The following is a 23,437-nucleotide window of genomic DNA, read 5'->3' on the forward strand; positions in this document are numbered from 1 at the left end:
GACTCCCTTCGGAATGAAGTTGGGTCATTAGTAAGAAAGGCAGAACTCTTACTCACATCGATGAACACGATAAACCACTTGTTTTACATGTAAACACGCTCTGTTCGGGTAATTGAATAGGTTTATTCTTGTGCTTTCCTATCTATTGTTATTGAATTAATATTGAAATGGAAAAAATGTTCTATAAAAAATAATTTAACTATTTTTTAAACACATTAAAGCATTGGGATTCATACTTAATAATTAATAATAATTTATCAAATATTTTTTTATAAAACATATTTATATTAAAGTATTTAAATTAATAGAAAATATTTAAATTAATAGAATGATTTTCTTATAGTAATTATTTTAAATGGTGAAAATAATGTTAAAATTATTTATAGATTTTAATTATTTATTATCAAATTTAAATTTTTTTAATATATTATGTTTAAGTAATATTTATAGTTTTCAATTTTTTTCTATCTGTAAAATATATACATTTTATCTTAAAAATACATTTTTTTCTTCTGATTTTAATATTATAATTAATATTACATACTAATTCAATCAAAAGTATACAATTTGCGAAGTATAAAATATCAAGATATTTGCTTCGAAAATTATCACAGTCTCTGATTCTAACGAAAGAAAGTATTCAAGAAAAAAATAAATATATTATGTCTCGTTAAACAAGCTGTGCTTCTTGCGTGTTCGATTAATCTATCTTTACAGGTAGAATCGTTTACTAGCTATAATATCGGCTCTAATTCCTCTTTTTTTCTCTTAATTATACCGTTAGGTGTAATCGCTCTTCTTAATTAGTAGCATTTTTTTTTCTTCTGCTTCGGGCAAAATCCTTCCTATCCTCGATAAATCCAGTAACTTATCCTGTGAATCTCTTTTTTCGATCGAAGAATAAATATATTACAGTCGATTAATTAAATCGACTGTTCGATACTGTTGAAGTTATCATTAATATTACTTATTCTTTTTTTTTTAATAGAATTTTTATTTTTAAATATCATTTAAAATGTACATATACTATAATTTATAATTTCATTTTTTCCTTTTTTTTCTTATTTTATTTATCATTTCAATGTTTTCAATTATTTCATATATAAACATATAGAAAATTTTTTTATGAAAAGAAATGATATGATAATTCATTTTTTTTATATAAACTATGTATTTTAACTTAAAAATTGAAAAATTATTAATAGGTCTCTTTTATTTAACAAATACTATCTATTTTTAAAATTCTGATCTCTTGTTTTTTTATTCTATATTTCTATATAGAATATATAATTTAATATTCTATAGAATATTAATAATTCTAGATAATATATAATTTACAAAATATTTAACATAAAGGAGTTATTAAAAAAATACATTTAGCAAAGGGTAGTTTCGCAATTGAATAACTTGAATAGGGTGCCTGATATTACAAATTCTTCCAGCTAGTCGAATTCATTCAGACATTGATAGGACAGTGGTAATTATACCTTTAAGACCCCTCGTTAGAGTCATGCAATTACTCTAATAAATTTGCATATTTCTTGTCAAGAACACACGTGCCAACCAGAGCGTTAAATTATAGAGTAGTTTCTCTGATCCAGCTAAAGGTGCAAGTAATTGGATTCTAGTGAAATTACTGAATTTTTTTTTTTTTTTTTACATGTATACATAAGATATATATTAAAATTAACTAAATTAAAAAAAATTCTTATAATAATTCAAACTGTACAAATATATTTTGTTATTATAATTGTAATTCATATTTTGACAGTAGTAAGTAAATTTGTACTTTAAAAATATTATTTTATTATTCTTATAACAATTTATATATCACGTTTTAGTATGTACTTTCTAATTATAATTATAATATTAAAATTATATAATTAAAATTATGCAGATATAATACAGAATTATAATAACTCATAATAATATCTAGAAAATGGATATTTTTTAGTATTATTAAATATTCAAATATTGATATAATATATACATAATAGCATCTTAAAAAAAAAATAAATATAATCAAAAATATTTTGCACAATAAAATATAACATTATCACATATAACGTATACGTATATAATTACAATTTTAATTTCCTAATTTATTTATTAAATCAATTTTATTATAAAAATATATAATTAAAAATACAATTTAAAAAAAAAATAGAAAAATTTTATTTTTGTATATTATATTTATAATATAATATAATACGGAATTTATTAATAATATTTATTGATATAAATTTCTATATAAAAAAAAAATAAATAATAATTATAACGAAATATATTGCAATTAATGATTGATTTAAATAAATATTCAACTTCTTTCTTCTTAACAACTACTTTCAATAGATTAAAAAAATTCTCACACTTTAAATTCCATATCTAATTTATATTTGAAATGATAAAATATTTGTAATTGTCAATTAGATAAACATTTATAAAATATCTCGAAAAAAAAAAAGGGAAACTCATTAAATAAAATATATGACTCGTAATTCGTATTTGCACGTGGAACATTTATAATCAAACGTTTTCCTCGTTCGCATATCGCGCTATAATGGTGATGAATTTATGATCATATGTTACGTTTTTCATCGACATTTACAATGCTAGTCTGTGTTATGCGAAACGCTGATCAAATCACACAGTTAGCAAACTCAATATTACGTATATACCGTCTCATATATCGTCTGTTATATGTAAGTACTCTTAGTTCTGATTACGTGCCGATTGAATGATATGAATAAAAATCATAAACAATATCGATATTGTACAGATTACACATAATCATTCACAATCATTCATCACGCGCAACAATCTCGAACGACTTTTACACAATTTAAAATAAATGCATATGTAACTTATGATAAGAAAGCATAATAAAAATTTAACTCAAAAATATAAATTTAGTAAATTTATCAATTTGATTGATAATCTGATGATTAACATTGTAATTTTAAATTAATGTTGCAGTTAATGATTGAAACAATCAATCAAATTAAAAAATAAAAATTATAAAGTTCTTTTAGAAAATTTGTCAAATTTTATTTTAATCGTTATGTGAAAAAGTAATTATAATCTTATATAATAATAAATTATCATAATGTTTATTTTTGTATATAATAATAATATGATTAGCACTATGCATAATGATATTTTATAAATACAAATTAGTGTTAATTTATCAATATGATGTAGTATAAATATGATATAAATATAGATAATTTTAGATATTCAAGCCTAAACAATGCATAAAGTATTCCAATCAATTATAAACGATAACGAAGGCAAATGATAAGATCCAATGGCAGGGTCTCTGACAGGATAATCAAATATATCGACTAAAGTGTAAATCGTATGCCTATAATTGATCTATCATAAATATCTTAATTAAACAGAAATAAGTACAGCTCTTAGCTTATTTTTTCTTTTTTTTTTTTTTTTTTTTTTTGCAATAGTATTTATATCAAACATATTCAAAATTTCGACTTTACATAAAAATAATTACATAAAAATGACGTATTAAAAAATTTTATTGATTTTTTTAACTTGAATGAATAATTCAATAGTAGTAATATTTCATTTCTGACATTTCATACAAATTATTCAAATACTGAAAGTATTGTCTTTCGGTATAATCATAGTCGGGATTAGAGCAGACACCGAGACATGCAATCCGCTCGTGTTTCCTGCAGCTACAGATCAAGGAGGAGGAAAAAAAGCATCCACAGTATTGTTACTACGTAGGGTTGATGGAACTGCTAGGTGGCATCTAATGAGAAGGAGCGAACAATGAGTCTTTCTAACTTAAGTGCCCTAGGGTGAATGCCAGAAGGGTACTCTTACCACCCTTCTTATTTCATTCATTTATTCTCACGCTTGCTTCACGAATCAGACGAGTTATCTGACTAGATAGACCTTCACTATGAATGGTTTTATGATTTTTGCGATATTTGGGAATAATAGTGTAAATCATATAATCGAACTTCAATATAAAGAAGTTTGAGTAAACAATCTTTTTCTTTTCATAATAAGATTAAAATTATTTAATTAATCATTATTTATTTAATTAAAATAATTTTCCCATTAATATTTTTTTAATTATTAATTAATTACTTCATAAATTATCAATATAACAAATAAAAACTTTGCTTAAACATTTAAACGTATAAATTATTTATTTTATTAAATTTTAATTTAATAAATTATAATTTTATTAAATTATTTTTTTAAATTATTTATTAATAAAATATATATAAATTTCAATTTAAAATGATAATAACAATAGTTGCTAATGATTTTTATATTCATATTAAAAACAAAATAAAAAAATATCTAAGCAAATAAGTAAACTAATTTTAATCTTCAGAAATTTCTTTATTTTTATATATCAATGCTATTTGACTTAATTTTATAAATAACAATAAAAAATAAAAATTACATTTAATATAAAATAAATATAAAAATTTTTATTTTGAAATATTTTTAATAATAATATGTAAATTAAAAATTAAATATAATATTAAATATAATAATTTCTTTTTTTTATATAGATATGTACTATTGATATATTAAAATTCACAATTTATTATTTTCAATTCAATTTATATTAAAGTCAATAAAATTATTATTGTTAAAATTATATCTAAATTATTGCAATATTAACATATATATGTAAATGAAATTCAATATTTAAATATATCTAACAAAAATATGAAACAATTAATTTATATTTTTTTATTGTATCAGATAATTCTATATAATTACAAATAGTTTATCAATTATCAAACTTAATTATCAAATATATTTTATCAATTTGAATATAAAAAAATTTCTATATATATTTTTTAAATAAAAATACTTCTGTAAATTATGTTTTTTAAATTATAAATAAGATGATTTTTTAATTAATAATGATATAAAAAATATTTTAATTTTTTTTTAATATTATTTTTAAAATACTTAAAATCATAAAAAATATATTTTTTTTATTTTTAATTTTTTTAATCAGAAATTTTTTAAATTATTTTGTTCATATTTTAATTATATCAAATTTAAGGAAAGAAATTACTTCAAAATGTTGAAATTTTTTAATTCTATTATAACTTAATCACATAAAAAATGTACAATGAATGTGAATGTACAATGTATTATCTTATTATATATCTTTAATTAAACAACTCTTCTGACTTCAAAAAACCGTTTTAAATAGAAAATTTGTCCTATTGTCATACAAACCAAAACCATAGCTTCAAAAAATGCCCACATAACTACACGAGAATTTGTGCTTTCACTAATAGCTCTATGATTTCGATCTCTAACCTAAAAATTAATAAATAATGTTAATTTAATTTATATTATATATCTATATATATCTATATTATATATCTATATTATAATTTATATAAAAAAACATAATAAATTACCTGCATATATTCTTGCTCATTTTTCACACCCCATAAACTTGTACTTAATTCTTTAATCATATCATCTATTTTGCTATGGTTTGAATCAGCACTTTTTCCATCAGAAGTTTGTTCAATAGGTTTTTTACTTTCACCAATGTCCATATTAAACATTACAACTTTTGGTGTCATACTACTTTTTTGATTACCAAAACAATAAGTATAAACACCAGGAACATGTGTAGCAAATGTATATTTACCACTACTTTCTTGATCACCTTGATAAATTATTTTTCCATCAGGACCAATTATTTTTACATCTATGTCTAGAAATCCTCCTTCAGCTATTTCAAATGTAAGACCTAAAAATATAAAAATAAAATATAAAACTTTAATTATCTGTTAACCAATTAGTATTTTTATTTTTATACAAATAAAATTAATAATTTATATATATATATATAATTCTAACAAAATTCTTTTATATATATATACTTTTTGTTAATTCAAAATTCTTTTATTTAATGTAGGTATTTTAAACATTGAATAATTATTTCAACATTTACATTACATTTATATATATGTAATGTAAATGTTGAAATGTAAAAACGATTTTATGTCAAAATTTTATTTCAGAAAATTCTAATTTAATGTTTTAATGTATACAATTATATACAGAAGTACAAAAGAACTAACCCATTTTCATGCCTGCTTCCACAGTTTCAAAGAAACATTCTTCGGCATGTGCATCCACAGTAATGAAATAACAATTTGCACTACAGCTCAAAAATATTAGAAATAAACAAGAAATGAGCCACCTCATTTTATTAAATTATAATATGAATCAATTAAAAACGACATACGCTCTTTCTTTTTCCTGCCACTTCACAGTGGCATGTTGCTACCACAGCGCCACGTATGCATTCTGCCATAAAATTAATAATATAGTTAGATATAAATCCTACTTATTATAATAAACATTTTATTATTAAAATAAAAAATTAAATATTTTCTAGGTAAAAAATTATAATATCTTTAAATATTAGTTAAAAATTATTTTATTTATGTTATAAAAATATAAATATATATCTATATAACTAACAATGATATATATAATGTATATGTGACATAATTTGAATCTTCTTTATTTTTATATACGTGTATATAAAATATTATATGACATTATTATATAGAATTTTTGAAAGTCAATCAAATTGGTGATTTAAACATTTTTTTAAAATTATATTCAAAAATAAGTTTAACTATTTTATGAAGAAATTATGCAATTGATTTAAAATTTTATGTGGATATTTTACGTATATAACTTACATCGAAATTATAAAAATAAGTAAGTATATATTTATATTGTTTTTTAAATAAGATATTAAAATTAAATAATTTTTCAAAAAATCGATGTTTTTTTTAATTTAAGTACATTTATTTGATTTTGATATATTTTTAAAATAAAATTGATATAAATAAAATTAATATAATTATAAATAAATATAAATAAATATAATTAAATTAATAATAATAATATAATATAATAATTAATAATAATAAAAAAAATTAAAAAATTATTATTAATTTATGATATTGATCTATTATTATATTGAGACAAATATCAAATCGGATCCTATTCAAAATTCTTATAAATTCACGTAAGAAAAAATATAAAGTTAAAGAAATTTAAAAATTGATGTCCTTAAATAGTTTTTTAAAGTAATTTTAAAATTGTAATTCTAAATTATTATATAAAATATATTTGTTCAAATTTATTTCAAATTTATTTTTATTATAAATATATATTTTGTATATCATACTCATATTATCGAACTTTATTATATAATTATATGTATATATCCTAATCTCACTACGAAAATGATTTATATAATCAAATAAAAATTAATATTTTTAAATTAAAAGAGAAATTAAATGTTTTATATAAAATTTGTCTCTCATTTCATAATTATATTTATTTTATATAATTTAATATGATGTATAAAATATTATATATTTTAAAACATATGACTATTACAGATTTTATTTATACTTATTTTACTTATTATACTTATTACGATTTTATTTATACTTATTTAATAAACTTATATACTTATTTAATAAAAATTTTCCGCGTAGCTATTATAGATTACAATATCATTTTTGATAAGTTATAATTTGAATTAGATAGCAAAGTTAAAATCTCTAACTAAAAGCAATTAAAGCTAATAACCAACATTAATTTTAGTATTAAAAAGATATTTATCCAAGTATTATTCATTATTACTGTATCAGGATACATAATAAATAAAAATATATAAAAATAAAAATATATAATGTTTAAAATGCTTTTGTATAAATAACAAATATATATGTCATAATATAAAGATATTTTTGCATAACATTATTCTATTTATTTATATATTATTTTATTCTCATCATTTGATTTAAATTCTAGTAAGACTTATTATTTTACAGTGTATTATTACTATGTAGATCATTCATGGTTCATGATTTTATGTTATTAAAAAGTAACATAAAAATCACATTTTTTAAAATTAATAAAAATGTTATGAAAATTTTAAATATATAAATGAGAATTATTATTAAAAAAAAATATTAAAAAATACTGTTAAAAAATAAAAAATAAGAAATATGAGTGGTATGTGTCGATATTTAATAATATCACGAAATATCCATTATCGAAGACAAGACTTCGTTATTACTTCGTCTTTTATATCATATTTATCTTCCAAACAAATACGTAATAATTCAAATGTGTATGTATTAAATGTCTATAAATATATATTCATTATATGAAAATATATATATTATATAATATTGTTTTCATTATTGCTATTTTTCAAGTGTGGTACCAGTAAAACTTGCATATGTTTCTTATGAATCAATGGATGGAAATAAAAATGCTCTTAAATATCCTATAATAATAATGCATGGTCTTTTTGGTTCAAAGACTAATTGGAATACATTATCAAAAACAATTCATCAAAAAACAGATCGTAAGGTAGATACCTAGATTTTATGTAATATAAAGAATACTTGAAATAAATTTATAGGTGATAACTATAGATGCAAGAAACCATGGAGATTCTCCACATTCTACAAATATGACATATAGTCATATGGCACAGGATGTAGTTCAACTCATGAATGATTTAGGATTTGAAAAATCTATATTATTAGGACATAGCATGGGTGGTTCAGCAATGATGTATGTAGCTTTAAATAATCCAGAAAGAGTAGAGAAGTTAATAGTAGTTGATATGTCTCCAGTGAGGACCAGTCCTCATCTTAAAGACATGAATAAAATATTCAAAGCAATGAATTCAATAAATTTAGATGGAAACAAAACATTGACAAAAGCACGTAATATGGTAAAACATCAACTTGCAAATGTTATTAAACAATTAGCTATATGTGAGGTAATTAAATATTGGTCATATTTTATATAAAATTCATTTAATATTTATAATTATATTTTTTTTTTACTATAGTTTTTAGCAATGAACTTAGTAGAAGCAGATATTGGAAAATATAAATGGCGAGTTAATTTACCCATAATAGAAAAAAATTTTCCACAAATTGCTACTTTCCCAGATGTAGGATCAAAATTTTACAATGGACTTACATTGTTCATAGGTGGTTCTAATAGTGATTATATAAAAGTAGAAGATCATGATAAAATAAAACAATTATTTCCTTCTGCTCGTTTTACTTATATAAATGGTGCAAATCATTGGGTACATGCAGATAAACCAGGAGAATTTTTAAAACTAACAATTAATTTTATTAATGAATCATAATTTATTATCATTTTATATATAAAAAAGTACACAGTATGTTTTGTAAATATATACATTTATTTGTGAATCTTATGACATTATATATAAAACAAGAAAAAATAGTGAAATAAAATATAATTTTATGTAGTATAAATAAATTATAAATTTTGTGCTTGTCAAACACTTAACATTTTTTTAACTTCTTATTTGTTATTTATATATTATTTCATAAAAATACATACTTAATGTTATTATTTCAAATTTAATACTGTTAAAAATAGTTTTATATGAGTCATATTTAAAAAAAAAAATTATTTTGATATTAAAATAAAATAAAATAAAATATATATATTTAATCAATTATAAATTATAAATTTAATACAGAAGTACTCAATTAGATAAATTCAACAATTAAAAAAACTTTTGAACTTTGATCACATTATGTAAATTCAATATTTAAATATTAGTATGAAAATTTAAGAAAATTACAATTATGTGTAAAAAAAAAAATAGAATTATAATTTTAAATTAGCTAAATATTTGCCACTATTATCACAATTCTTTTGCAAAGTGCAAATACTAACTTTACCTACTAAAGTACATCGTGTGTATGTCCACCATTATATGCATAATCTGCTTTATTATGCATTACCAATTGATTGTCCACAAAATAAAATGAATCTGAACGTGTTTCAAATGGATTTGCAATCATTTCAGAAACTGTAATTATCATTTTTAATATGTATATACTAGAATTTAACAAAATCATATTCAATAATTTTTTCACTGCTTACCCAAATCAGCAGGTAAAGTAGGAAATTCATAAATGTGTTCACAAGTATTCTTACTGTTTGGTATACAAAATCCAAATTGAAAGTCGAAAGTTTTTAATAATCTATCTCGAAAGAAATGACGTTCAATCATTCGAAAATTATTTACTGGCTTAGAACCCACCAGAAATTCAATTGTAGCTCCTACAGTCTTTAGTTTAAGAAATTGAGGTGTAAATTGATACCGTACAAAACGACCAGTATTAGCATCTTCACAACCAGATTCTTCAATTTCTGATTCTACATCTTGGTTTAAATCACATTCTAAAACATAAACAATAAAATTTAATTTTGTGAAATATAAATTTTTATATAAATCTTTATAACTATCACTAACATAACAATTTTTTAAATTGCTAACCAGTAATTGGTGGTTTTGTTATTTCAAATAATATTGCTCCCGTTTCTAAATCTCTAATTTGAAATCTTGTAAAATCTATGTCATAAACGTTTGCCTCAGGAGAACATAAATATTCTAAAATTAATATCAATATATAATATTTGTTTAATCTTTTCTTATATAAATTAAAAAAATATTATTTTACTATCAGTAATCGTAGGTAATCGTAGCACCATTTCTGGGGTTATATTTTCTGCAATATTTCCATTATTTGTATTTTCCTGTTCTGCTGATGGTGAAAATGAAACAATAGCTTCATTTGATTTATTTTCGCTATCAACACTCATAATTTAAACGTAATTAAACAATATAAAGACAAATAATTTATAATTAAACACCACGTATAATAATTATGAAATGTCACAAATGACATTCATTAAATATTTGTATATGAAATTTCAAATACATTAAAAATATTTTATTTAATATTTTTAATTGTAAAAATATTTATACATTCAATGTTATTTTCATTGTAAAAATGTTGTAACATTCTTTATACAATTATTTTTATTTTACATGGAGTATCAACAATAAGTATCCTGAAATTATATATAATTGTAAAACTTTTGTGTAGTTTTGTGTAGTTTTGAAAGTGAAAAAAAAAAATAACTATTATTTTTTCTATTATAAAAATTTTATTATTAATATTGTAATGTATGGATTTTCTGAAATTTTTAAACTTTTATTGGATTACGTTGTCAAAAAATTCAGTTAATTAGTTTCAATTTTAAATAACAAATTTTCTAATTTATAATTCAATTTTATTATATTTTATTATACTATATTTATTATATTTATAATACTAACAATGTATATTTTATTTATTAAATAACTTATATAGCTTTTTAAAAATAAAAGAAAACTATTTAATTTTAAACTATTGAATTTTATTAATTTTTTATATAAATATAATCACAAAATGATTATCTTAATATACGATATGAAATGATATAAATTTATTAATTTTTTTTTAGATATTAGATACCTGATTAAATTTATAAACTTATAAAAGAAAATAATTAAGGCATATTTACAATAAATATAACAATAAAAATAAAATTTTTATATAAAAATATATAATAATAAAGTACATTCATAGAATGTTAAAATATATTCATAATAATAAAAAATATATATTCATAAATAATAAATTAAAAAATCTATTTTAAACTTTAATTTATTATTTTCAAATATTAATGAATAACAAATTTTATTATTTCAAATATCAATTTTAATTTAATAAAAAAATTTAATAATTTAATAAAATTAATAATCATTGCAAAATTCTTTATTTAACTAATTTTTTTTATTTTTTATACATTTAATATTTTTTTTTATATTTAAACTATTTAGTATTTGTTTTGGTAGTAGTAACTTAACCTTACTTTTCTAGAAATCGTTACGCTCTATATATATATATATATATATATATTGATGGAGATTCGTACACAATAATTAATTACTTCATTTGAATCAATTAAATATACTAATGATAATTATAAGTATTTGAATTTCTTTAACTCTTTGATTATTTTGTGTATATGTTCATTAATGACTATGTCTAATTCATCACAAATTTCTAATGAACCTTATCGTGAATTAGAAGAATTACGTGGTTCAGAATTAAATATTAATTCAGAAAATGTTTCAAGATGTAATAGAAATTTTGGAAATTGTGTTGCTTTGGAGCTTTCTTCTGTTGTAGTTATTCCAGATGGTAAATTAAATTTCTTTAAGAAATGTATATTGTAATATGTGTAAATTATTATAATGTATTTTCACAATATTGCTGGCAATTTTTATGTACAGGATAATCTGCTTAAACTTATCTGTAAAGGAGCGGGTAACTGTAAGTTATGTAAATATTTTATTATGCATGGGAATATAACATCAGATTTTTTAAAAATAGAATGCTTTAGTTAATATTTATTGTAATGATGATTTTTCTTTGCAAGGGTCTTGAAATGATATTTTCATTTTCTACTTGAATATAAATAAAACATTACTAACAATTTATTTTATAAATGCATGTAAAACAAAGTAATAATTTAAAAGAATATTTTCATATATTTTTGTAAAATATTAACAAGCTATAATTATATAATGTTAGAATTTAGTTGATTTGTTATATATTTCACATATTAAATCTATATATATTGTATTACACACAATATATATATATATAAAATATATTGTATGTAAATAACTTATAACACATTATTTTTTTCTTTTTTTAATTTAAGTATGTAAGTAATTAAATATATAATATAATATATAATAATTATTAATATAAATTTATCTATTTTATTAAATATTTTTTCTGATATTACAAATTTATTGACAGATACATTTACTGTTGTTCAAGCTATAAATACATTAGGATTTGGAAAGTTTCAAGTTAAATTATCTTTATTTACGGGTCTCTGTTGGATGGTAGATAGTATGGAAATAACAATATTAAGCATTTTAAGTCCATCACTACATTGTGATTGGGGTATAACCAGATATCAACAAGCTTTAACAACTACGGTAATATTATTTAATAATATTGATATCTAAAGAAGATCTAATAATTTTTATGTTATTATTTTAGGTTGTTTTTCTAGGTATGATGTTAAGTTCTACATTTTGGAGTAGTTTAAGTGACAGATATGGAAGTAAACAATCCTTAACTTTATGTGCAATATTATTAGTCTATTATGCTTTTTTAAGTGCTTTTGCACCAAATTTTCTTTGGATTTTATTGCTTAGAGGATTAGTTGGATTTGCTATTGGTTGTGTACCACAATCGTAAGTAATAAATTCTATAAACAAGTACCAATGTTTATAAATGAATATCATTAATTATTATTATTCCAGTGTTACATTATATGCAGAATTTCTTCCAGCAAAACAGAGAGCAAAATGTGTAATTTTATTAGATGTAAGTATCGTTATATACTTATATTATATATATTATTTGTATAAAATAATTATTTTTTATAGTGTTTTTGGGCACTTGGAGCTTGTTTTGAAGTGGCAATAGCTTTGGCTATAATGCCAACTTTTGGTTGGAGATGGCTTCTCATTTTATCAACAATACCACTTTTTATATTTGCTATTATCACTCCAGTAGGTATTAAAAATCAAACAATATAATAGGTATTAAATGTATAATTTTTATATTTTTTATTTTAATATTCTTTGTAGTGGTTACCAGAATCTACAATATTTGATATAACAAGTGGAAGAATGGATAAGGCCGTTTCAACTTTAGAACGAGTAGCAAGAGAAAATAAAAAACCTTTACCTCCAGGAAGATTAGTTATGGATCGTTTCTATCAAGTTAATCATGGCAAATTAAAAGATGTATTAAGTAAAGAAATGTGTAGAACATCTACTTTGCTTTGGCTTGTATGGTAAATATTGCATAGCATATATATTAACATTATATTAATTATATAATATTAATATGATTTTAGGATGAGTACAGCATTTTGTTATTATGGCGTTGTACTAATGACTACAGAATTATTTCATACATCATCTGAACAATGTAGTTCGTGGGAAAATGAAAAAGAAGATATTTGTCAATTAGATTGTCGTTTAGAACGTAGCGATTATATTGATCTTCTTTGGACAACATTAGCTGAATTTCCAGGAATTTTTTCTACTATTTTTGCAATTGAAAAAATTGGTAGAAGAAAAACAATGGCTTTTCAACTAATAATGTTTGCCATGCTTATTTGTTTTTTAGGCAGAGCATGCCTATTAAGCAGAGTAGCATTAACATTGACAATTTTTTTAGCTAGAGCTTTAATTGCAGGCGTGTTTCAAGCAGCATATGTCTATACCCCAGAAGTATATCCAACTCATTTACGTAGTATTGGTGTTAGTACATGTAGCGCAATGGCTAGAATTGGTGCAATGGTTACACCATACATTGCACAAGTATTTCTTCAATGGTCTATTACTGGAGCAATGGCAATTTATGCTACAACAGCATTATGTGCTGCAATAGCTACACTTGCTTTACCTGTCGAAGCGAAAAATCGTACATCTAATGAATCTTAAGAAACGAGATAAAATTTCGATGAATATTTCAGTTTTTTCTTTTTTTAATATTGAAATGTTTTAAAAGACAAAATATATTGACACTCTATTGTTATATCAATTAATAATTGTTAAATTGACAGTTTCTTTAATGATAAAAGAAAACTTATTCTTATTTATTAATATTCATTTATTTTGTTTTTATAATTTTATAGTTACATATATGTGCATAATTAATATTATTTTTTATGTCCGATTAATTTTATCTTATTTGAATGAATAGAATTATACTATATATATTACATCATAAGTTAATATATATTTATCTTTTTCTAATACTTTAAAAAGCAATAGTAAGTTTAAAATATAATAAGAATTGTACAAAGACTGATATAAAATATTAAATGTTAATATACAATAGAAGTGCCAAAATGCACAAATGTGCAAGATTATTGTATACATAAATTATGATAAATTATGATTTTTATTATGTTTTAAAATAGTATAAATAACAAGATATGTAAAATTGCAATTCAAATTACTTGATTTATATATTTATATTTTTATCTTATAAAAATATTAAAAAATAATAGTTGACATTATTTTTTATTTCATAATTTAAGATTCAAATTTTCATAAGATTAAGATGCAGAACAATAAATTTATAAATTTATTAAACAAGAAATTTATTTATATAATACTTAATTTAAAAAAATAATAAAATTTAATATTTATAGATGTTAGAATAATAATAATAAAATATAAAATTTTATATAAACTTTTTTATGTAATCAATCATTAATACAGTAGACCTCCATATAAAACAATAAACAAACTTCAAATTTTTAGATTTCAATTGAAATTATCATATAATTTCTCTCTCTTCTAATTTTATTTATATTCTACATTTAATATACTAAATCAAAAGCATTTATTTTATATATTAAAAATTTTCATATAATGAAAAATTAACAAAAAATATTTTAATAATTTAATAAAAAGCACAATTGATTTTTATATATGTTGTTTTGAAATATTTAATATAATAAATTACAATCAATTTGTAATTTCTTCTTTCTTTCATAACATTTGCATAATAAAATAAGGAAAGGAAAAATAAATATATATATTATTTTTATCATCATTATTTATCATTAAATATTTTGTCATTATAAATAATAAAAATATTTAAAAAATTATAGAAAAATGTTTCAATGATTTGTTAGTCACAAAAATAAAAAGACTAGTATTGAATTTAAAATATGAATATAATATGAATTGAAAACAATCATTCCATAAATTTAATTAATAATTTTTGCACTGATACATTATTATGGATATATAAGAAAATGAATGTGTTAAGATATATCTCCTGACTTTAAACTAATGTGATTACTTCTAAAATTTTTATGAAAGCAATTTTGAATAATACCCTTTTTTCTTTTAAAAGAGTATTACATTTAAATCTAACAATCACATAAATTTTATTGAAAAATATTGAAGAACAATAGAAAAGGAAACAAAACATATTATCTCTACATTACACAGAGCTCTACTGTAATTTCATATTTCATTAGAACTTGGAATGAATATATATATTACAACTGCTTTTTATCATATTATTTCTATTGTATGAAAAAAAAGTAAGTCGCGTTGAGATACTTATTTTTATCTCTTTCAACATTTATAATCACAATTCATAAAGATTAAATAAGATTTTTCCAAATTGTATAAAGAATAATTTTTTAAGCAGGTTGAATCATAGAAAGTAATTCTTCTTTCAAGTATCCTACAGATTCATTGAGATTTGTTTCTTCTGATTTATTTTTCCAAAAAAACATCAAAAGAGTAGCAGGAAATAACCCCAATTCAAGTAAAGTTTTATCAAAAGTATCTTCACTAAAAGTTGTTTGAGGAAGCTTTTTTAAACTGAATGGTCTTTCGTTATTTATCAAGTTCTCACTAACAAAATTAACAACATTTTGAAAAGTTTCATGTACAAAAAATGTTCCTTGTAAAATAAGATTATCTGGAAATTTGATACGAATCAATGAGAATTTGTATTTTCTAAGTTTTTGTTTTTCATCTCTTTCTCTCATAGCTTTTGTTCTTAACATCTGATCTCTTTCAACTGCTTCGCTTCTATTAATATTGATAAAAAAAGATAATTAATATAATTTATTTGATAAATTATTATATTTAATCTAAAAATCTTATGATGTAAGTATATAATTACCGAAGTTGTTGTTCTTTTTCTATATCTTCAGGACTTAAATTGAAAAAACTTGGTGGTAATTCAGTTCTTGTGCTTGCTTGCATAGGTAACAATACTTGAAGATTTCTATCTAGTTCAAGTGGAATGGGCTGTGCAGTTTTTAGTGCCTCAAATAACGTTGTAACATCTTCAATACTACAATTATCAACACTCCAAATTAAGAAATCCTCTTCTTTATCATTATTTAGTATCTTTTTCTGATGAAAACCAGCTGCATTTAAAAATTCTAATGCGCCTTCAATTGGCATTACTTTATCCTTTAAAAAAATATTGATTTCATTTAAAATTTACAGCTATCTTTAAGTATAAAATAAAAAAAAAGAATAAAAATCTTCAATTCTATATTTATTTAATTATTTTGTTTTTATTTTATTTATTATATATTTCTAGATATATTTTATTTTAATAAATAAAAAAAAATATTAATAAATCATAATTTATATTATAAAAATTAAAATAATTTTAAAATTCATCAAGATTGAAACAAATATTTTAGTAATTTTTTTTTAATAAAATTTTAATTTAAATATAATTATATTTGATTCAATAATTTTATTATAAACAAAAAATTTTTTTGTTAATTTCAATATGTATGTATTCATAAGAAGAAAATGTATTCATTAAACAAGAATAAAAGATTTTTATATAAAATATTTTTTTTATAGATCTAGATAGTAATATAATAAAATAAAAATATTACTTGAAATATTTTATTCTGCATTCTAATTTTCTTATACTTTTCTTCCTCTGGATAATTTATAATATTTTCTAAATATTTTCCAAGTGTTTCAACACAAATGTCAACTTTTTCTTTCTTACTATTACAATTTCGTATAATTAAACATGATGTTAAACCTGCTTCTTCTCCTTTCAATTGTTCATATAAAAATTTTTTTATTTTTATTTTCCATTCATCTTGTGATAATATTTCATCGGATAAATATGGACAACGATAGCATACATTGGTAACAGCTAATGTAAAATTATCTTTAATTGTATTTTCAATTTTTTCTTCTGATTGCACATGATTTTTTTGTTGTGCTTTTTGTTGTGCTTTCCTTTCTTGCTCTAATTCTCGTTTTACTTGTGCCTTAATAGCTGCATATGATCTACAAATAATATATTTTTATAATATTTTTTAGTTATCATTATATTTAAAGTTATAAATAAAAACACTTTTTTTAGAATCAACTTACGTATTAAATCTTTTTGTGTTACATTCTTTTGCTTCTAATCTTGCTAAAGCTGCTTGACCAGCTACTTTAGCTTCTTTCGTAGGTTCTACCCTCTTTATGGGTTCTACTATAGAAGTAGATCCAGAAGTACTAGTTGAATCTGTCAATCTAATAATAATATCGAATTAAATTATTGTTAAATTATGATAAAGATAATAATTATAAACATAAAATTCTATCACATAATTAATAAATATAATTTATTTTATTTTAAAAAATTTTATATTTATTTTGATATCTTTATGACTATGAAAACCAAATTATATATATTTTATATATTTTTTTATAATCTTAAAGTTGTTATATATAACTTTTTATAATAATTTTATATTAATAAATAAACTATAATTTACTTATTTTCTAATGTAAGATTTTGCTATTCAATATTTATATTATTATATAAATATAATATGGTGATTTATATAATTATAATATCTATAATATGGTTATTGAATAAAAAAAAATTTTAAAAATGATATTGATATACAATAACAATTTTTATTAAGTTTTTTTTATCCTAGTTTTCTATTATTTGATAAAATAATAACTTATAAAATAAATTATATTTATAAAATAATAATATAATTTTAAAATAATTATTAAAACAAAGATTACAAGTTTCAGTTATTTTAAACTATAAAAAAGTAAATTTTGTTTGATTTTTTATATTTTTCTATTCTTATAATTAGATTTAATAATGTGATTAAAAATCCAATTATTTTTTTATTAAAAACTACTAATTATTAAAATTACTAAAAAAAAAATAAAAATACTAACAAAATGTATAAAAATAAACAAAAAAATATATTAAAACAACAAATATTTGAAATAAAATCTTTAAAACTTGTATCTTGTATTGCTTGTAAAATTATCTGTAAACTTGTATCCTTTGTATTAATATTAATTAATTATAATATATTACAATAAACTTTACTTGTGTCCTTTTCCAGCATTCATAAATTTTACATCTATTTTTGCCTTTTGAAAAAGTGATTTAATTTTTTCTGTCATAATTGTTATTTTTTAATGTTACAAGAGATTAGATGTTATAGAGAGCAAATTAATTTTATAATAATTTACTTTCTTAGTTATTTTCACTAATAACTTTGTTATTTTTAACTTAACCTAAAATGAATAAAAATTCTTTATATTTGTATAATAATATATATAAATACGTTTATAAATAATTTGATTTTACTTACAATTATAAGTTGAATAAATAATTTATATTAAGCAACAAATTATTCTCCAGATGAAGAGTCAAGATCTTCTGATGCAGAGTCTATGACAAAAATTATATCATTAATATTAAAACATTTCAAATTTTAGATACGAAAATGTGACAATTTTGATACTATAAATTCATAGAAAATTATTTTTTAATTACTTAATATTATTTATTAATAGCATGAAATGAACATTATGAAATATTTCTTTATTTTTTTATCTTTGAAGTTGATTTTTAACAAAAATAAATTAATTTTTACTTGGAAAGAATTGAAAACAAAATAAGATCATTGACATTAGTAATAAAAATTTATAAAAACGAAATGCTTTTATTATTACGAGAAACAGCTCACGCTACATCATGACGTGATGGATGAAGACTAAATTTTCCTCGAAGATTAAGTTTTCCTTAGAAAAATTCAAATTTTGATGACAATCTTTTTGATTAAATTAAATAATATTTCATTAGAAATTGGCAAAAAATTTAAATAAAAATTTAAATAAAAACGAACATTTATTCATAATAACATACAAAGTTAATGTCTATCTATATATATTTATATTTAATAAGATTATGTAATATCATTTTTTGTGAAATTATATTTCAAAACAAATTAGATACTTATATTTTTTTTTATATTTTTTTAAATTATCTATCTAAGAATTGTTTTTTGCGTAGCATAAAATATATATCCTTCTAATTTTTTTTTTCACAAACTTATATGAAATATAAATATAAATATTCTATAAATTATTTAATTTTGATGAATAATCGTATTAAAAATAGATTTATAAATAGATATATTCATTTTAATAATATTAATATTAGAAACAAATATTCGAAAAAAAAGAGAGAATTACTATTGCAAGTTTATATATAAAAATAATTCGTACAAGTTTTATATTGTGAATGTATATACATATAAAAATAAAAATATGAATTTTCTTACTTGTTTCCATAAATTGTTCGGAAATTCTTGGACCATAAATATGCCAAACGATGAAAATTAAAGCCACAGTACTAATAAATGTAAACAAGAAGACTTTCAATAATTGCAATTGAAAATCATCAAATGCTACCAAACTAATAAAGTCGTTAAAAAAATCAGATAATTTTTGCTGTAATTCATCGTCAATGACACTATTAATTGGATGAAATGATAAGTCAAATGTTGTTGAGCTCACTAAGTCATGAGCAAGTTTATTGATTGTTTCCACCAAATACTCTATCCACGACCACGAATTTTCATGTATACTACTCATCACATGTGAAAAAATTTTTAATTAAATTAAATAAACACACACGTTCATTTCACGTTCAATTTCATATTACCACGTCATACATTGATATATATTTTCAAATGTCTAAATCATTCTGATTTACAAGGTCGTATCCCAGAATACGATGAAACTTGACCATTAAGAAAACTTTTAAATAAGCATAAAAACTAATGTTCGATTTACTATCTTGAAATAGAAGTTTTATATAATTCATGACTTTAATAATATTTTTTGTAAGGATAAAATTTTAAAAATTGTTTATCTATAGTTCTATCCCAAATCTATGTTACATAATTAGATTATTAAAAAAGTTATATTGAATTAAAAATAAATAAATTATAAATTTTAATTTATTAAATACTAGAATTATTAATAGAAAATAATCGATAATTAAAAAGTAGTAAAGTATAAAAATAAAAAAGTATAAAAATAATTTAAAATCATATAATGTACTTATATTATAAAATTATTTAAATAGTTAATAAAGTTATAACTTATAAATTAAAAATAATTATATATTTTTTAAAAGTTTTAATTAAGTTTTAAAAGTAAAGTAAAAGTAAGTAAAAAAAATAAAATTAAAATATCAAAAATAATAATTAAAATTTTTATATTCTCTAAATAATCTTTATATAGTTTGTTATATATTTATATTTATATTTTTTAATAATTTATATTTTTATAAACTTCTCTTTTTACCTTTACTTTTAATAATACTTTTTAATAATATGTGAATCTTAAATATCGCGCCATTAAATATTTTAAATTTTATTACTATATATTTCTCTAACGATATGAATATGAGCAGAATTGTTAGATATCGGGACAAAATGGTTGCCAGTATGATATTAAAAAACCGATAGAGAAATAATACTGTCAAAAATAATATTCCTTAAAGAAAAATAGCTTTATTTTAATTTTAAATGTCGTATATAATAAGAAAATAGTAAATATATCAATTTAAATATAATTATAATAATATATTTCATCTTATATCTTATTTTCGATTAAAAATGGGTGGAGGAGATTTGGTAAGATAATCATAGTTTTAAATTATATTTAAAAATATAACATAAAAATATTATTATTATATAAATAAAAATATAATAATTCTATGCTTTTGTTTAATAAAACTTATAACAGAATTTAAAAAAATCATGGCATCCATCTACTATGAAAAACATAGAAAAAGTTTGGAAAGCAGAACAACAACAATGTCAAGAAAAGAAAAAAATAGCTGAATTAAAAAAAGAAATAGAAATAGAAAAAGATCGAGAAGATATAAAAAAATATGCAATGGAACAAGGTGTGATTGAAAAAAAAGATGACAAAAAATTGGATTGGATGTATAAAGGACCAAATCATTTAATTAATAGAGAAGAATATTTACTTGGACGACCAATTGATAAATCTTTTGAACAAATGGTTCAAGTAGAAAAGGGTACTGAAATAAATCAAGTACCAAGAAATCATGTTGAACATGGTATTAATTTTTATATTTATATATAATATTATAAATCATTAGTAATTAATGATCAATATATATAATTAATTTTATATAATTTTAGAATGTATTCCACCATCATTACGTTTTTTTTCTGGTAATGAACAAGTGGATTTAGTAAGAAAAATGCAAGAAGATCCTTTATATGCTATTAAAAAAAAAGAGATGGAAACAAGAAATCAATTATTAAAAAATCCTGTTAAATTAAAACAATTAAGACAATTGGTATGTAAATAATATTGATTTAATACAGTAATATTATTAGTAGTAATATTAATAATATTTATTTATTATTATTATTCAATTAATTATTCATTATTAATTTTAAGTTGGAACAGCAAACAAAAAAAGATAAAAGTGAAAAGAAAAAAAAGAAAAAAAGAAATAGACAAGATATAGATAGTGATGATGAAGCACAATTAGATCTATTATTGGCTATTAAATATAAACAATTAAAAGAAAAAATTAATAATAAAGATTTAATAAAATCAATGAAAAAGGTAAAACATAAACAAAAAAGAAATTTAAAAGAAGAGAATGATAATTCAAGTAGCAAATCAGAAAGTAGTGAAAAAAGTGAAAATAATAAACATATAAAAAAATATAAAAAAAAAAGAAATAAAAGTAAAGAGATAAATATTCAAATTACAAAATATAATAAGGAAAAACAATCTATATATGATAAAAAAGAAAAAGAATATAAATTACATGAAAAATATATTAGGACTCGTAGTTTAAGCAGAGAAAGTGATAATAGTTCAATTCAAGAAAGAAAAGATAAATTATATAAAAAAGACATAACTAAACATACAGACAAAAAAATTCGTTTAAAAAGTCCTCAAAATAGAAAAAATAATTTTTTTAAGAATAAGTATAATAATAAAAGTAATATTGAAGATAAAGATAAAAATATTTCAAAGAAATTACATCAAAAAGAAACATATTTTAAATTATCTTCTGATGGAACTAAAAAATATTACAAAGAAGACAGAAATAGAGATAAATGGAATTTTAAGAAGAAACAAAATCTTACAGAAGAAGAAAAAGAACAACGTAGGCAAGAAATGATAGCAAATGCAACATGGAGAGATAAAGAAAGAGAACAAAATGTTAAAAAATATCGCGAAGAAGAAAAAAAAGAAATAGATAATAGAAAAGTATATAATCAAGATTTTCTTAGAAAACAATTAGCAGTTGCTGCAGATATAGGTACAGTTGCCTCTAGAATTAAAGCTAATATAAATAATATACAGCGATCTGGAGGAGCTATGGATATAAATTTCGCTAGAAGGTGATTTTAAATGATCTAAATTTATACAATTATGTAAATTTCATCGAATTATTTCTAGTAAATATAGAATTATAAATGTAAGAGATATAAAAGTAATAAGAATTATAAATGTAATCTATAAAAATATATATATCTTTTAATATATATTTGT

General features: G+C 20.0%; 6 protein-coding genes across 8 annotated transcripts; 3 read left to right on the top strand and 3 right to left on the bottom strand.

The window, feature by feature from the left end:
* Positions 1 to 5,083: 5,083 nt before the first annotated feature.
* LOC122713728 (transmembrane emp24 domain-containing protein-like) lies at positions 5,084 to 6,306 on the bottom strand. The gene is made up of 3 exons (XM_043934456.1): positions 6,105 to 6,306; positions 5,430 to 5,770; positions 5,084 to 5,325 (listed from the first exon to the last, which is right to left on the bottom strand). Exons 1-3 carry the CDS (start codon positions 6,229 to 6,231, stop codon positions 5,176 to 5,178), a joined length of 618 nt encoding a protein of 205 aa, XP_043790391.1. The 5' UTR covers positions 6,232 to 6,306; the 3' UTR covers positions 5,084 to 5,175.
* Positions 6,307 to 6,699: 393 nt separating this feature from the next.
* Positions 6,700 to 9,303, top strand: LOC122713615 (protein ABHD11-like). 2 transcript variants are annotated; one of them, XM_043934232.1, is made up of 5 exons: positions 6,700 to 6,756; positions 7,887 to 8,188; positions 8,277 to 8,428; positions 8,499 to 8,851; positions 8,924 to 9,303. In XM_043934232.1, the coding sequence occupies exons 2-5, from the start codon at positions 8,064 to 8,066 to the stop codon at positions 9,230 to 9,232; spliced, it is 939 nt and encodes a 312-aa protein (XP_043790167.1). In that variant the 5' UTR covers positions 6,700 to 6,756; positions 7,887 to 8,063; the 3' UTR covers positions 9,233 to 9,303. The 2 variants fall into 2 exon arrangements, with proteins under 2 accessions (XP_043790167.1, XP_043790159.1); XM_043934224.1 differs by having other exon boundaries at positions 8,277 to 8,433; positions 8,486 to 8,851; positions 8,924 to 9,302.
* A 327-nt stretch (positions 9,304 to 9,630) lies between these two features.
* LOC122713693 (protein unc-119 homolog B) lies at positions 9,631 to 10,855 on the bottom strand. Its single transcript, XM_043934391.1, has 4 exons — positions 10,587 to 10,855; positions 10,403 to 10,516; positions 10,006 to 10,305; positions 9,631 to 9,931 (listed from the first exon to the last, which is right to left on the bottom strand). Exons 1-4 carry the CDS (start codon positions 10,726 to 10,728, stop codon positions 9,804 to 9,806), a joined length of 684 nt encoding a protein of 227 aa, XP_043790326.1. The 5' UTR covers positions 10,729 to 10,855; the 3' UTR covers positions 9,631 to 9,803.
* A 966-nt stretch (positions 10,856 to 11,821) lies between these two features.
* On the top strand, positions 11,822 to 14,697 carry LOC122713279 (synaptic vesicle 2-related protein). Of its 2 annotated transcripts, XM_043933618.1 has the most exons (8): positions 12,020 to 12,158; positions 12,251 to 12,290; positions 12,786 to 12,970; positions 13,035 to 13,231; positions 13,301 to 13,364; positions 13,427 to 13,552; positions 13,631 to 13,839; positions 13,903 to 14,697. In XM_043933618.1, the coding sequence occupies exons 1-8, from the start codon at positions 12,156 to 12,158 to the stop codon at positions 14,492 to 14,494; spliced, it is 1,416 nt and encodes a 471-aa protein (XP_043789553.1). In that variant the 5' UTR covers positions 12,020 to 12,155; the 3' UTR covers positions 14,495 to 14,697. The 2 variants fall into 2 exon arrangements, with proteins under 2 accessions (XP_043789544.1, XP_043789553.1); XM_043933609.1 differs by lacking the exon at positions 12,251 to 12,290 and having other exon boundaries at positions 11,822 to 12,158.
* Positions 14,698 to 15,803: 1,106 nt separating this feature from the next.
* Positions 15,804 to 19,265, bottom strand: LOC122713405 (UBX domain-containing protein 6). The gene is made up of 6 exons (XM_043933827.1): positions 19,186 to 19,265; positions 18,918 to 19,108; positions 17,945 to 18,091; positions 17,449 to 17,857; positions 16,710 to 17,005; positions 15,804 to 16,615 (listed from the first exon to the last, which is right to left on the bottom strand). Exons 2-6 carry the CDS (start codon positions 18,992 to 18,994, stop codon positions 16,219 to 16,221), a joined length of 1,326 nt encoding a protein of 441 aa, XP_043789762.1. The 5' UTR covers positions 18,995 to 19,108; positions 19,186 to 19,265; the 3' UTR covers positions 15,804 to 16,218.
* A 2,226-nt stretch (positions 19,266 to 21,491) lies between these two features.
* On the top strand, positions 21,492 to 23,418 carry LOC122713338 (pre-mRNA-splicing factor CWC25 homolog). Its single transcript, XM_043933696.1, has 4 exons — positions 21,492 to 21,522; positions 21,635 to 21,974; positions 22,060 to 22,220; positions 22,325 to 23,418. Exons 1-4 carry the CDS (start codon positions 21,505 to 21,507, stop codon positions 23,288 to 23,290), a joined length of 1,485 nt encoding a protein of 494 aa, XP_043789631.1. The 5' UTR covers positions 21,492 to 21,504; the 3' UTR covers positions 23,291 to 23,418.
* The last annotated feature ends 19 nt before the right edge of the window (positions 23,419 to 23,437 follow it).

This window comes from Apis laboriosa, unplaced genomic scaffold, assembly GCF_014066325.1.
Source record: "Apis laboriosa isolate Shangri-la unplaced genomic scaffold, ASM1406632v1 scaffold112_cov148, whole genome shotgun sequence".
Classification (NCBI taxonomy): Eukaryota; Metazoa; Arthropoda; class Insecta; order Hymenoptera; family Apidae; genus Apis; species Apis laboriosa.

Excerpts from the sequence above, each read along its gene's own strand:
- LOC122713728 (XM_043934456.1), bottom strand. The coding sequence starts at position 6,231 with ATGAGGTGGCTCATTTCTTGTTTATTTCTAATATTTTTGAGCTGTAGT. Across the intron at positions 5,771-6,104 it reads GGAAGCAGGCATGAAAATGG|GTCTTACATTTGAAATAGCT; the intron begins GTTAGTTCTTTT and ends TTATATTTTTAG. Across the intron at positions 5,326-5,429 it reads ATGAGCAAGAATATATGCAG|GTTAGAGATCGAAATCATAG; the intron begins GTAATTTATTAT and ends ATTAATTTTTAG.
- LOC122713615 (XM_043934224.1), top strand. The coding sequence starts at position 8,064 with ATGAGTGGTATGTGTCGATATTTAATAATATCACGAAATATCCATTAT. Across the intron at positions 8,434-8,485 it reads ATCAAAAAACAGATCGTAAG|GTGATAACTATAGATGCAAG; the intron begins GTAGATACCTAG and ends ATAAATTTATAG. Across the intron at positions 8,852-8,923 it reads AACAATTAGCTATATGTGAG|TTTTTAGCAATGAACTTAGT; the intron begins GTAATTAAATAT and ends TTTTTACTATAG.
- LOC122713693 (XM_043934391.1), bottom strand. The coding sequence starts at position 10,728 with ATGAGTGTTGATAGCGAAAATAAATCAAATGAAGCTATTGTTTCATTT. Across the intron at positions 10,306-10,402 it reads AACAAAACCACCAATTACTG|AATGTGATTTAAACCAAGAT; the intron begins GTTAGCAATTTA and ends TTTATGTTTTAG. Across the intron at positions 9,932-10,005 it reads TACTTTACCTGCTGATTTGG|TTTCTGAAATGATTGCAAAT; the intron begins GTAAGCAGTGAA and ends TGATAATTACAG.
- LOC122713279 (XM_043933609.1), top strand. The coding sequence starts at position 11,993 with ATGACTATGTCTAATTCATCACAAATTTCTAATGAACCTTATCGTGAA. Across the intron at positions 13,232-13,300 it reads ATTGGTTGTGTACCACAATC|TGTTACATTATATGCAGAAT; the intron begins GTAAGTAATAAA and ends TTATTATTCCAG. Across the intron at positions 13,365-13,426 it reads AATGTGTAATTTTATTAGAT|TGTTTTTGGGCACTTGGAGC; the intron begins GTAAGTATCGTT and ends TATTTTTTATAG.
- LOC122713405 (XM_043933827.1), bottom strand. The coding sequence starts at position 18,994 with ATGACAGAAAAAATTAAATCACTTTTTCAAAAGGCAAAAATAGATGTA. Across the intron at positions 17,858-17,944 it reads AACACAAAAAGATTTAATAC|ATCATATGCAGCTATTAAGG; the intron begins GTAAGTTGATTC and ends TATTATTTGTAG. Across the intron at positions 17,006-17,448 it reads TGCAGAATAAAATATTTCAA|GATAAAGTAATGCCAATTGA; the intron begins GTAATATTTTTA and ends ATTTTTTTAAAG.
- LOC122713338 (XM_043933696.1), top strand. Across the intron at positions 21,975-22,059 it reads AAGAAATCATGTTGAACATG|AATGTATTCCACCATCATTA; the intron begins GTATTAATTTTT and ends ATATAATTTTAG. Across the intron at positions 22,221-22,324 it reads TAAAACAATTAAGACAATTG|TTGGAACAGCAAACAAAAAA; the intron begins GTATGTAAATAA and ends ATTAATTTTAAG.